The 13161-nt window shown below is 54.4% G+C and overlaps 1 protein-coding gene across 4 annotated transcripts in view; it reads right to left on the bottom strand.

Moving 5' to 3' along the window:
• Positions 1–13161, bottom strand: part of TBC1D16 (TBC1 domain family member 16) — a 90340-nt gene that overhangs the window by 66247 nt on the left and 10932 nt on the right. For 3 of the 4 annotated variants that reach the window (XM_032241440.1, XM_032241439.1, XM_032241441.1), the window contains exons 2-3: positions 3522–3764; positions 1284–1881 (exon numbers count right to left, since the gene is read on the bottom strand). In XM_032241440.1, coding sequence (XP_032097331.1) covers positions 1284–1881; positions 3522–3702 — 779 coding nt within the window. In that variant the 5' untranslated portion in view covers positions 3703–3764. The remainder of the gene's footprint in view (positions 1–1283; positions 1882–3521; positions 3765–13161) is intronic. The other variant, XM_032241438.1, reaches the window with a different exon arrangement.

Here is a 13161-nt window from a genome sequence, read left to right as displayed (position 1 = left end):
TCTTACTGGAGGGATGTAATCAGGGAAAGCTCGCCCCACAGTCACCCCTGCTGAGGCCGCAAAGCTTGTGTCCCTGCATCATGCCCCGCTGGTCCCGGGCTACATCGGCCTGGGGTGACCTTTCATGCTGCAGGCCAGGCGCAGACCCAGTTGGGTTCAAATCCCAGCCTGGCCAGAAGTCACTGACCTTCTCCAAGCCTCCCTTTCCCCTTCCATACCAGGGATGATCCGAGGGCCCGCCTCGTGGGGCGTGGGGTTGTGGAGAGCACACACATGCACCATCCACAGCCCATGGCGTCCAGCGCCCAGGCGAGGCACGGGTCGCCCACATCCAGCACGCGCCCGGCTCACACCACGAGCTCAGTAGTTGCTGACCTGCTTGCTGGCTGACGTCAGCTCTGATTGTCTGTGGTCAGCACCATTATTTGCCTAGAAATCTAATGAGTGTAAGGACCACAGCCAGGGCATAGGAAGGGGCTGTGCAAGTTGGACACGGGCCCTCTGTGCTGGCTCTGGGGGCTCCAGGCCTAGGCAACCACACTGGAGCCCACCACAAGGCCAGGAGGACCCTCATGGCAATACGCAACCCTCCCCACTCAGGAAAGTCTCTTTGGGCTCCAAGGCCCAGGGGGCCCACCACAGGGCATGGGTTGGATTCCAGCTCCCGCTAGGGTGGCCACCAAGGGGTCCAGGTGCTCTGGCTGGACTCCCTGGGTGCACAGCGGCAGCCAAGTCCGGTGACCGTGGTCAACACTGCCCGAGGCTACGTTCCGTCCTCTACAGTTACAAGACAGAGGGAGGCTGACGCCTCCGGGGACCTCCGGGGGCAGGTCACGAGCCCGGTGGGCTGCAGGGTGGAGCAGGAGGCTGGGACCAAGCAAAGCAGCATATCTGGGGTGGGCCAGCCCTGTGCGTGAGCCTCATGATGCCACCGGGCCTCTCGGCCACTCACTTGAGGACTGAGAATCTCCTGCCCTCCTGGCGATGGGAACAGAGGGACTAGGACTCCAGGGGACTTGGCCTCGGTCATGGACCCGTCAGACCTGGCAGGGCCTGTTTGGTCCCAGGTGAGGCTGCCGAAAGCAAGGAGGGAGGAGAATGTGGAAAGCCCGCGGCACACCCTTCAGAGCCCGAGGGGCTCCTGCCGCAGCCACAGCCGCAGGTGGGTGGGGCAGATGCCTCCAGCGCTTACCCAGCACCGCAGGTGACACAGGAGACTGCTTCCCTTCCCGGTCAGGCCTTGGGGGCCTCCCGAGAGCCCCTGCCCAGAGCCAGGAACTCACCTGCTGTCGCTTTCCAGAAACACGGAGCCGCGGTTCTCGGCCAGCGCCGCGCTGATGGGTGAGAGGCAGAAGGGCGAGGAGAAGGCGTCTGAGTCCGAGTCGAAGGAGCTGTCCCTGCTCACGCCCTCCGCGGACAGCTCCAGGGAGCCATCCTCCTCCCCGGCCTCGGGCCGCAGCTCCCGCCCCTCCTCGGTGCCGTCCTGCGAACCGACTGTCGACAAGATCCCGGAGGGGCTGCGGGCAGGCTGCGAGGCCGGCCGGGCACCGTCCACCCCCGAGCCCTGGGCCAGCTTCTCCTCGTCCTCCGGCGCAGGGCTGGCCAGCACACTGTCCGGAACGCTCTGGGCCACCACCAGGATGTCCTCATCTTTGGGGGTCAGGGTGGGCCGCAGCTCCGTGGGGGAGGGCTGGTGGGAGGCCCCCGAGCTCCGGGCACGCCGGCCCCGAGGGCGGGGTGCCTTGCGAACCGGGGAGCTCTCTGGCGTGATGTAACGCAGGGCCTCCTCGTCCTGCCTCTGGATGCGAGAGTTGGGGACCCACGCCAGGATGAGGGTGGCTCCCAGCATCTCATCCTTCTCCATGTACAAGCACAGGTAACCTGTGAGGAACCAGGGGGACGGCGTTAGAGGCCGGGGCGCTGTGGATCAGGCCCTTATGGCGCCTCTGGCGGCGGCTCCTAGAGGCCACCACCCTTTAGTCAAGCGCCAGTCGGGCTTCAGATACAGCCTGGCCCCGAGCAAACGCGCTAGAGGGAAACAGCGGAGCTCGAAATGAATCCCAGCTCAGCGCGCCAAGAACACACGCTCCGGCAGGTCCAGGGGCACTGGTTCCCGAGCGCGGCCTGCCGTTCACCTTTTTGGTTTTTGTGTTTTTGTTTTCAAGACAGTCTCACCCTGTCTCTCAAGCTGGAGTGCAGTCGCACGATCTCAGCTCACTGCAGCCTCCACCTTCCAAGCTCAATCGATCCTCCCACCTCAGCCTCCCGAGTAGAAGCGACTACAGCTGCACGCCACCACACTGGCTGATTTTTTGCTTTTTAGTAGAGAGCAGTTTCACCTTATTGGCCAAGATGGTCTCCATCTCTTGACCTTGTGATCCGCCCGCCTCAGCCTCACAGAGTGCTGGGGTTACAGGTGTGAGCCACCACACTCGGCCGAACTTTTTTTTTTAATAGAGACGAAGTCTAGCTCTGTTGCCCAGGCTGGTCTCGAACTCCTGAGCTCAAGCAATCCTCCCGCCTCGGCCTCCTGAAGTGCTGGGATTACAGGCGCGAACCACCGTGCCTAGACGATCATGCTAATATTCTGCCATCTTATCTGGGGCTGCTGTCTGTATTCTTGCCCGGGCCAAGCAAACGTCAGGGCGTGCCAGTGCAGGCCACAGGACACGGGGGCCCTGAAACATCCTTTTGGCAGCCAGGAAGGGGGCGGTGACAGGAAGAAATGAGAAGAGAGAGTCCAGAGACGGCCCTGCAGCCTCACCTCCTTCGCAGACGGTACTGTGCGGCCAAGAGCCGCTCGGCCTCTCCACACCTGCGTCCCTACCCATCTAAGAGGCCTGCTGGGGCCCTGGCCACTCCCATGAGGTTGTTGTGCAAATTAAATAAAGCAACAGATGAACAAAGCAATGCACTAATTTGGTTTTTGTTGTTTTTTTTTTGAAGACGGAGTTCCACCTTGTCGCCCAGGTTGGAGTGCAATGACTTGGTCTCGGCTCACTGCAAACTTTGCCTTCTGGGTTCAAGGGATTCTCCTGCCTCAGCCTCCCAAATAGCTGGGATTACAGGCGCATGCCACTACGCCTGGCTAATTTTTTGTATTTTTAGTAGAGACAGGATTTTGCCATGTTGGCCAGGCTGGTCTAGAACTCCTGACCTCGTGATCCGCCCGCCTCAGCCTCCCAAAATGCTGGGATTATAAGTGTGAGCCACCAACGCCTGGCCAATACATTTATTTGTTGTTGCAAGTCATTCACATGAACGACAAGGGGCCAGGCAGGCCTCAGGGATCACTAACCATCTTTTTGTCCCTCCCTCTGAAAGCAGCGGGGCTGAGGGACTCACCCAGCCTGCCGTGAGCCGGACCTAACACCCCAGAGCCTGCTCCTGTGAGGACTGCTGCAGCTAGTTACACATTCTGGCAAAGGAACCAAACGCACTTGTCTTTCTCCCATGGGTGGCCCAGGGCCTTGGAAAATAACCGGGGCTGCGCAACCCTGGAGCCTGCCGGCTCAGCTCACCTGGGTGGTGCTCCCCCAGCCCCTGCAGCCCCTCTGGGGGGTGCACGCAGACATTGTTCTTGGAGTAGATGATCTCGCCATCCAGGACGGAAGGGGACCCACTGCCGCTGCCAGCCAGGGTGAGGGTCAGGAGGTCCGAGGCTTTGGAGGAGGCCCGGCGAAGGAGGCGGCCCAGAGACATTGCCGGGCAAGTGTTTCCATCCTCCGCACGCTTCGGCCCAGGCAGGGCTCGTCAAGACCTGCCTGGGGAGGAAGAGAGAGGAGACGGTCAAGGGCGTGGACTTGCATCCCGCCTAACCTCGGCACCCGGTGGATGGTGGTTAGCCACAGGAGCGCTTCCTGCTGGTGCGCGGCTCCGGACTGGTGCGCGGCTCCGGACTGGTGCGCGGCTCCGGACTGGTGCGCGGCTCCGGACTGGTGCGCGGCTCTGTACGGGGCAGGCCACGTTCCCCACCTCGGCTAGGCCACCTGTGCGTCGCAGGGGCTCAACCCTTGGATGCCACCAGCACCTCCCTTCCCAGGATGACAGCCAGAACATCTCCAGGCTTTGCCAAATGTGCCCTGGGGGGCAAATCCCTCCCAAGCCGAGCCACTAAGCTACGGGAACCCTGTTCCCAACTCAGCCATTTCATAAAAACCTCCAGGCATTCTCTCTTCTGAGCTTCCCTCCTGTGTCAGCACAAACGAGCCCTTCCAATTCATTAAAAAGAAATAAGTAGGCTGGGCGCGGTGGCTCATGCCTGTAATCCTAGCACTTTGGGGGGCCGAGGCAGGCAGATCACTGAGGTAAGGTGATCGAGACCAGCCTGGCCAACATGGTGAAACACCATCTCTACCAAAAATACAAAAATTAGCAAGGTGTGGTGGTGGGCACCTATCGTCCCAGCTACTTGGGAAGCTGATGCAGGAAAATCGCTTGAACCTGAGAGGTGGAGGTCGTAGTGAGCTGAGATCATACCCCTGCACTCCAGCCTGGCCGACAGAGTGAGACTCTGTTTCAAGAAAAAGAAAGAAGGAAATTTTATAAACAAAAGGATTAGTATCCAGAATATATAAAGAACTCCTACAAATCCGTGGTGAAAAGGAGCAACATCTCAACAGAAAAAATGGGTGCTCCACACAAGAGGAAGGCCAGAGCTCTGATAAACATGTAAAGACATTCTCAGTTTCTTTTTTCGCTTTTTCAGACCGAGTCTCACTCTGTCACCCAGGTTGGAGTGCAGTGGTGCGACCTCAGCTCACTGCAACCTCTGCCTCCCGGGTTCAAGACATTCTCCTGTCTCAGCCTCCCAAATAGCTGGGATTACAGGTGTGCACCACCACGCCCAGCTAATTTTTGTATTTTTTTTTTTTTAGTAGAGACAAGGTTTCACTGTATTTGTCAGGCTGGTCTCAAACGCCTGATCTCAGGTGATCCACCTGCCTCAGCCTCCCAAAGTGCTGGGATTACAGGCGTGAGCCACCACGCCTGGCAAGATTCTCAGTTTCAAATAAAAATCCAACACCCAACAGACCAGAAAAAAGCAATTTTAAGTCTAAAAATACTTCATGTTGGAGAGGATGAGGGAAAGGGGAGCTCTCACCAGCCCTGCCTCTTCCAAGGCAAGACGGACCTGGCAGGACCCAGCATCACTGAGAAGCCCCGACCCCCCCGAAATTCCACCTTTAGGAACTACCTAAGTGGGGTTCTTCAAACTGCAATTTGCAGCCCTATTGTAGATCCTGAAATCAAGTTAGTGGGTCAACACCAGCGTAAGAGGAAAAAAAGAAGAAAAAAATAGAAAATGGCCTCAAACACTGGCCGTGGCCAGGCTCAGCACTGGGTCAGGGAGCGTCTGCTCTGTGAGGACACACCTGTGTGGGTGAGACAGCTTGGGGCGTATAACATGTGTATATACTGTGCACTGCGACCTAAAACACTTGATGGCTCTGCCTGGGGAAACCCAAGGAGACACCTTCTCCAACACTTTACAGCCAGTTTCTACCAACCAAACGTCTAAATGGCCAGAAACCACCAAACGTCTAAACGGCCGATGAGAACCAACGACGTCTGTACACACATGGAGCTCACGAACACACACCAAGCCACGCCGGGGAACGACCGTGTCGATGAAGAGGCAGGCACAGCCGGGCACAGGGGCTCACGCCTATAATCCGAACACGCTGGGAAGCCAAGGTGGATGGATCACCTGAGGTCAGGAGTTTGAGACCAGCCTGGCCAACATGGCGAAACCCCGCCTCTACTGAAAATACAAAAACATTAGCCAGGCGTGGTGGCGGGTGCCTGTAATTCCGGCTACTTGGGATGCGGAGACAGGAGAAGCGCTTGAACCCGGGAGGTGGAAGTTGCAGTGAGCTGGGACTGCGTCACTGCACTCCAGCCTGGGCGGCAGAGCGGGACTCCGTCACCAAAAAGGCAGGTACAGAGCCACGCTGCATCCTGGTCACTGACGGCGGATGTCCAGGACTCCGACCACGGCTGGGCTGCATGCAGGCCGGCTTCACAAAAGTCTGCAGAGGTTGGGGGGCTGAGAGAGAACAGTCTCAGAGGGGCTTCACCTTCATCTCTTTGAAGGGAAAAAAGACTTGAAGCCAACATAGGAATTAGCAACTGGGAGTGAATAAAGCAAATGTGGTCCAGTGGAATATTATTCGGCCTTGAAAAGAAAGAAAACTCTGATACCTGCTACGGCACAGATGAGCCCCGAAAACACCGCACCGAGTGAAAAAGACCGGTCACAAGAGGCGAGTGCTCGGCCGGGCGCAGGGGCTCCCGCCTGTAATCCCAGCACTTTGGGAGGCTGAGGTGGGCAGATCATGAGGTCAGGAGTTCAAGACCAGCCTGGCCAATATGGTGAAACCCCGTCTCTACTAAAAATACAAAAATCAGCTGGGCGTGGTGGCGGGTGCCTGTAGTCCCAGCTAGTCGGGAGGCTGAGGCAGCAGAATTGCTTGAACCGGGAGCCGGGACCCGGGAGGCGGAGGTTGCAGTGAGCCGAGATCGCGCCACTGCACTCCAACCAAAAAAAAAAAAGGCAAGTACTGCAGGATCCCGCCTGCGTGAGGCTCTAGAGCAGTCAGGCTCCTAGAGACAGGAGGCGAACGGCGGGGGCCAGGGGAGGAGGGGGCTAGGGAGGTGGCATTTAAGGGGACGAGTCTTCAGCTTGGGAGGATGAAAGCATCCTGGAGGACAGCGGCGGTGGCTCTCCACATCAACGCGGCTGAACCTGACACTTAAAAATGGTCCAAGTGGTCAGTTTTATGTTATATGTACTTCACCACAATAAAAAGTTAAAAATTATCCATGGTGGAGGGTCTCTGGGTATATCATCTTGTTCTTTGAACTTTCTGTGTTTTTTACACTTTGGCTACAAAGATCCAGAGCTGGTTGAGGGAGGCCCCTAAATCAAGTTCTTTTCACCTCCAGCACTCGGCGGGGCTCCGGATCACACGGAGGGTGGGTGAGTGGGGAGGGGGACCGCTGGCTCAGCAGAGCTGGCTCCCACTCTGGCAGGACGCAGGGGCAAATCTCAGTGGTGACGGCCACCGTCCCAGGACCAGGCGGCGCAGCCGTCTCTGCCTCTCTGGGTCCCCCTCCTCGGACCCCCGCGGTGCTTCAGCCTCCCCCAGCCCCGTGTGCGTATTTCCAATTGTCTCCCTGGCTGCCGACTTTCCAAGAACAATACTGGAAGATGTTCCAGCCAGCCCAGGAGTGGCCTTCCCATTCCTGTGCCTTTCATTCCCATTCCCCAACTCGGAGATCCCGATGTCAGCGTCACTTCTGAACATCACCAGTCCTGGGGCTGAGGACAGAGCCTCACCTCCTCAGCCGTGAGCCATGGACGCCCTCTGCCTGAGCTCCACCGTGTCCAGGGCCCTCATCCACTCAGCTCTCCCCAGCCACCCCTTCTTACACCCCCACAAATGCCCAATGAAGGCTGAGGAAGAAAGTCGACCTTTGGTGCAGGGGTCAGCAACTTGTTCTGCAAAGGCCAGAGAGTAAATGCTTTGGACACCCCCACCCCTGGGGACCGACAGTCTCCATGGCAACCACTCAGCTCTGCCCTTAGGGTGCAGGAGCAGCCACAGACAGTAAGTGACCCGTTTCACTGTAACAGCCAAGCTTCACTGACAGACACGGAGGCTGATAGTCTAGATCATTTTTCACGTGTCCTAAAAAAAATTCTTTCCACTTTTTTAACCCCCTTAAAAAATGTAAAAACCATCCTTAGCTCACAGGCTGTACAGACAGGTGGAAAGCTGGCTTTGGTCTGAGCGTTGCCGACAGCAGTGCCCAGCACAGAACACCTGACCAAATGCGGGGTACTCTCCTCTGCCTATCCAAACCAGCTCCGGATCAGCCTCTCCAGGAAGCCTTCTGGCCACTCCTGGCCAAAACACTTCATGCCACAAAGTGACATATGACAACCAAGTGATGAAACTTTAAAAAAAGTCACACTGCAAACTACAAATCAAAAACTGTACTGTCCTTCTCAACAATCACCTGCAAAAGCTATATGCTATTCTAATGTTGTCCAGAATATTTTTAGAATTTAACAATTCTTTAAGAATTGCAAGGTCAATTAATAAGCCATGCAAGAAAATTACTCCCCTTTCTCTAGACCAGCCACGTCCACAAAAAACATTACCGGAGCCACATATACAATTTTAAATTTTCTGGTAGCCACATTTTAAAAGTTAAAAAAAAAAAAAGTGAAATTAAGTAATTTTCAGCACAGTATATCCAAAATATTATTTTAGCTTGGACTACAGACGCATGCCGCCATGACCCAATAGTTTTTTTATTTTTGGTAGAGATGAGGTCTTACTTTGTTGCACAGACTGGTCTTGAACTTCCGGCCTCAGGTGATCCTCCTGCCTCAGCCTTCCAAAGTGTTGGTATTACAGGCGCAAGCCATTGCGCCCAAACTATTTTACATCCTTAAAGTCTTCAAAGTCTGCTGTGCATTTCGTACTTAGGCACATCAAAGTTCTGCCCAGCCACATTTTGGATGTACCGTGGCCTGCGTGGCCGTGGTGTCCACAGCGGATGAGGCCACAGCGGGGCTAGAGCCTCCTTCCGTGTTTCATGCAACATTATTCAGTGTGACTGCCCCAGTCACCAGAGCTGCCTACACACAGCTCTCAGCTGCTTCTCCAGATCAAAACCCTATTTAAGTGAAAATGTTTTCCCAGCACTGAGGATAATCAAAAAAATGTGCTGGAAGTTTTAAAAGAGATTCCAAAATACAAGTGTTCAAAATACAGCATTTTCTCCCATCCCATGAGATGTGGAATCTCACTGTGGCTCTGGGAGGTGCATCCCAAGAGTGTAGTTTTGCAGATGAGACAACAGATTCTGAGTACCCAGGGTCATCTAGTGAGCGGGACACCCTGGAGTGGGAGACCTCTGTCCCCAGCGTGCAGAATTCCGGCTCCTCCCTCACCTGCCACCTGAGAGCACCAGGACAATACCCCGCCCCTCCCAGATTGTTCTGGAGAGTCTGGGCTCTTTTTGGAGACATGGAGAATGTCTGTCAAACATTAGATAGGACTATTTGCTCTCTAAAAACAATTCCATTTATTTTTTAAATGTATCTGCGGCCGGGTGCGGTGGCTCACGCCTATAATCCCTGCACCTTGGGAGGCCGAGGTAGGCCAATTGCCTGAGCCCAGGAATTGGAGACCAGCCTGGGCAACACAGTGAACCCGTCTCTACTAAAATACAAAAAATTAGCTAGGCGTGGCGGTGGGCGCCTATAGTCCCAGCTACTCAGGAGGCTGAGGCAGGGGAATCACTTGAACCCGGGAGGCATAGGTTGCAGTGAGCCGAGATCGCACCACTGCACTCCAGCCTGGGCAACAGAGCGAGACTCCGTCTCAAAAAACTAAATGAATAAATAATAAAATAAAATGTATCTGCTCTTTTCAAGGCTATTTCACTGAAATTTGACGTAGTTTCCAAACTCTGGTCACCACCAAATTAGAAATGAAGAATCCTTGACATAATTTTTTAGACTTTTTTTTAGTTATGAAACACACTCAGAGAAGAAAAAGGAAGACTATGAGCCCCTTAAACTACATGACCCTAAGATATTTGTGTATTTTCTATCTTCTGTGCCCTGTAATGAATGAATGAATTTAAAAACCCACTCCTTGGAATTCTATCATACCTTGCTTTCAGCTGGATCATCAATATACTTTCCCAGGGGAAATATATTTATGATATAACAAATTTTAGGGTTGAGGTACATCCCCTAAAATCCCTGTGTTGAAGTCTGAGACCCCAGAACCCAAGAATGAAACTGTTTTAGAAGACAGTGTCTTTAGCGAGGTGATCAAGTTACCCTGAGGTCCATATGACCAGTGTCCTTATAAAAAGAGTAAGTTAGCGGACAGGTGCCCGTATACAAGGAGAGCGCTGTGTGAATACCAAGACCGCACCTACCGGCAAGGGGCAGGCCTGGAGCAGCCCCTCCCGCACAGCCTCTGAGGGAAGGGGCCTGCCAACACCGTCATCTTGGACTTCCTGCCTCCAGAGCTGTCAGAGAGAAAAGTTCTATTGTTCAAGCCACCCGGTCCCTGCCACTTTGTTAGGACAGTCCTAGCAAACAAACACACCACGTTATTAACACATTCAAAAATTATAAGGCCAGGTGCGGTGGCTCATGCCTGTCATCCCAGCATTTTGGGAGGCCGAGGCCGGCGGAGCATCTGAGGTCAGGAGTTCGAGACCAGCCCAGCCAACATGGTGAAACCCCGTCTCTACTAACATAACAAAAATTAGTCGGGCATAGGGGTGAGTGCCTATAGTCCCAGCTACTCGGGAGGCTGAGGCAGGGAGAACTGCTTGAGCCTGGGAGGTAGAGGCCGCAGCAAGCCTAGATTTCGCCACTGCATTCCAGCTGGGGGGACAGAGCAAGACTCCATCTCAAAATACATAAATAAATAAAAATAAAAATAAAAATTACAAATGCCAGCCCTCCATCTTCACAGAAGCAGCCGCCATGGCTAGGCATTCGGCTTCCAACCAGTGGCTACTTAAATAATCAACTCCACGTTTTAATACATAAATCTTCATCTGCATCCTCATTATTTCCAGGGTCACTGTTTCCCCAGGAGGATAAACTGGACCCCAACACCTATTGCCCAGTGGGTTCTCCAAAATGTAAGCGTGTTACCAGGGATTTAAATCTTCACCAGGTTCGCAATTGAAACATGGTGTTCTGGCCGGGCACAGCGGTTCCCACCTGTCATTCCAACAATTTGGGAGGCCAAGGTGGGAGGGTTGCTCAAGCCTAGGAGTTCAAAACCAGCCTGGGCAACATAACGAGATCCCACCTCTACAAAAAATTTAAAAGTTAGCTGGGTGTGGTGGTGTGTGCCTGTAGTCCCAGCTACTTGGGAGGCTGAGGCGGGTCACTTGAGCCCAGGAGGATGCACTGAGCAGGACTTGCACTACCGTACCACACCCTGGGCGACAGATGATCCTATACTTATTAGACACTTGTGTTCACCTGTGAATTATCTGTCAGTGTGCTTTGTCAATTTTTCTGCTGGGGTGGTGGAATTCTTAATATTTTTAACACAGAGATTAAGCTGAGATGGAATTTTCATTGATACATCAGAACTCTTTACATAGCAAAGATCATTACCTCTTGCTGTATTTGTTGCATGTGTTTCTCCTGACTTGTTGTTTGCCTTTTATTGATGTTATCTATTTTGACATACAGAAGTTTTAAACTTTTATGTAAACTGACGGTAACTTTTTCTTAATGATTTCCTTTATGACTTTTATACTTAATATAATTATTTACAAGCTAAAGATCTTTGAACATCGGTCTATATTTTCTTCTATGTTCAATGAACCACCACGCCCAGCTAATTTTTGTACTTTTTTTTAGTGGAGAGAGGATTTCACCATGTTGGCCAGCTGGGTCTTGAACTCCTGCCCTCAGGTGATCTGCCCACCTCGGCCTCCCAAAGTGCTGGGATTACAGGTGTGAGCCTCCGCACCCAGCCCTGTTTTTTGTTTGTTTGGTTTGGTTTGGTTTTTTTTGAGACAGTCTCACTCTGCCACCTAGGCCAGAGTGCAATGGCACAATCTTGGCTCACTGCAACCTCCGCTTCCCGAGTTCAGACTATCTTCCTGCCTCAGTCTTCCATGTAGCTGGGATTACAGGTGCCTGCCATCACGCCTGGCTAATTTTTGTGTTTTTGGTAGAAATGAGGTTTCTCCTCATCGGCCAGGCTGGTCTCGAACTCCTGACCTCAGGTGATCTGCCCACCTCGGCCTCCCAAACTGCTGGGATTACAGGTGTGAGCCACCGTGCCTTGCCAGGGACATTTATTATATAAAACTTTATGGGTAATTTTAAAAGAGGTACCTTGGCCGTGACCTGGAAGCCTGTGTGGTTCTCACACTATAACATGCTCTGGTGAGAGTAACACTCGTCACAGGCAAGGTTTAGTGTGAGATGGACAGGTAGGGCAGTTTTAACTTCTTCCCCTAGGCCGCCCCTCCACCCTGCCAAATAAAACACATTTTCAGAAATTCACAGGACATCCCTTCCAGAGACCAAGCCCAGCAGCTCCTCTCCCCTTGATGGGCAGGTGGCCCTCCAGGGGTACTGCCAATGGGCTCTGGTGATGGCTGCTGGGGGCTACCACGTGACCATGCCCAGGCAGCCAATGCCCTCCATGCCCTCCTGATGCCCCGCAGTCTCAGTGCGGCCACCGTTTCCCATGAGCCTATGGCAAGCTCACCGGAGACCCTTCCCTGCAGAGGCCCACGACCCCTGCAGCCATTTCTCCCCAGATCTCAATTCTGCTTTGCGTGGCCGCCGCTTAAAGAGATGGTCAGCGCCACCTGGTCCTTCAGGAGGTTTCTCACCTGGGTGCAGGCCAGGAGGAAGAACTGCCACCAGGCTCCCGGCTCAGGGCGTGGTTGAGGTGGCTCCGCTCCCTCGGTAGCCTGCCTAGACCCCCCTGCGGCTTCCCTCCCCCCGCCCCAGCCACAGCCCCAGCCACAGTCCCAGCCGAGTGTGTCCAGGCTGCCCTCATCTCCCCACTGGCGTCTCTAGCCCTGGTGTGAATTTCCATTCACGCTCCAAAATCCACCTTGGCAGCGCCCTCATTCTGCAGCTCCACCGAGTCCTCCAGCCAGGGAAGAGAGATCTGAGTTTAACCCAACGCTGTCAGAGGAGGGGGAGGAAACAGCTCCTGGGACAGGGCTCCCAGGTCCCTCCAGGACGAGGCCAGGCTGGAGGAACAAACACAGCAGCTAAGGACGCAGCCCTTGGGGAGTGCGGGTGAGACCCAACTCCTGCGGGGAGTGTGCGGGCCCAAATCCCTCGCCAGCCAGCTAGGGGGAAGCGGCTTCCAGTGACAAAACGCAGCTCTGGGCCAAGCAGCCCTCCCCGGCGCAACCCACAGCCCCTGACAGCCCCCGCCCCAACCAGAGGCCCACCCCCATCTCTGACCCACCAGGCAGGGCTGCAGGGGGGCGCGCCCCTCGGACCCCCAGTCCCAAGGAGATCCCAAACCCATGGCTGCTGCTCCCTCCCCAGAGGAGTCAGAGGCCGTGTGTGTGCACCCACCACACGTGTGCACCCACCACACACACCACACTACACACACA

This window comes from Sapajus apella, unplaced genomic scaffold, assembly GCF_009761245.1.
Source record: "Sapajus apella isolate SASKATOON/1434 unplaced genomic scaffold, GSC_monkey_1.0 scaffold48, whole genome shotgun sequence".
Lineage (NCBI taxonomy): Eukaryota > Metazoa > Chordata > Mammalia > Primates > Cebidae > Sapajus > Sapajus apella.
Note: the sequence above shows the minus strand (reverse complement) of the source record. Positions and strands in the feature narration are given on the sequence as shown.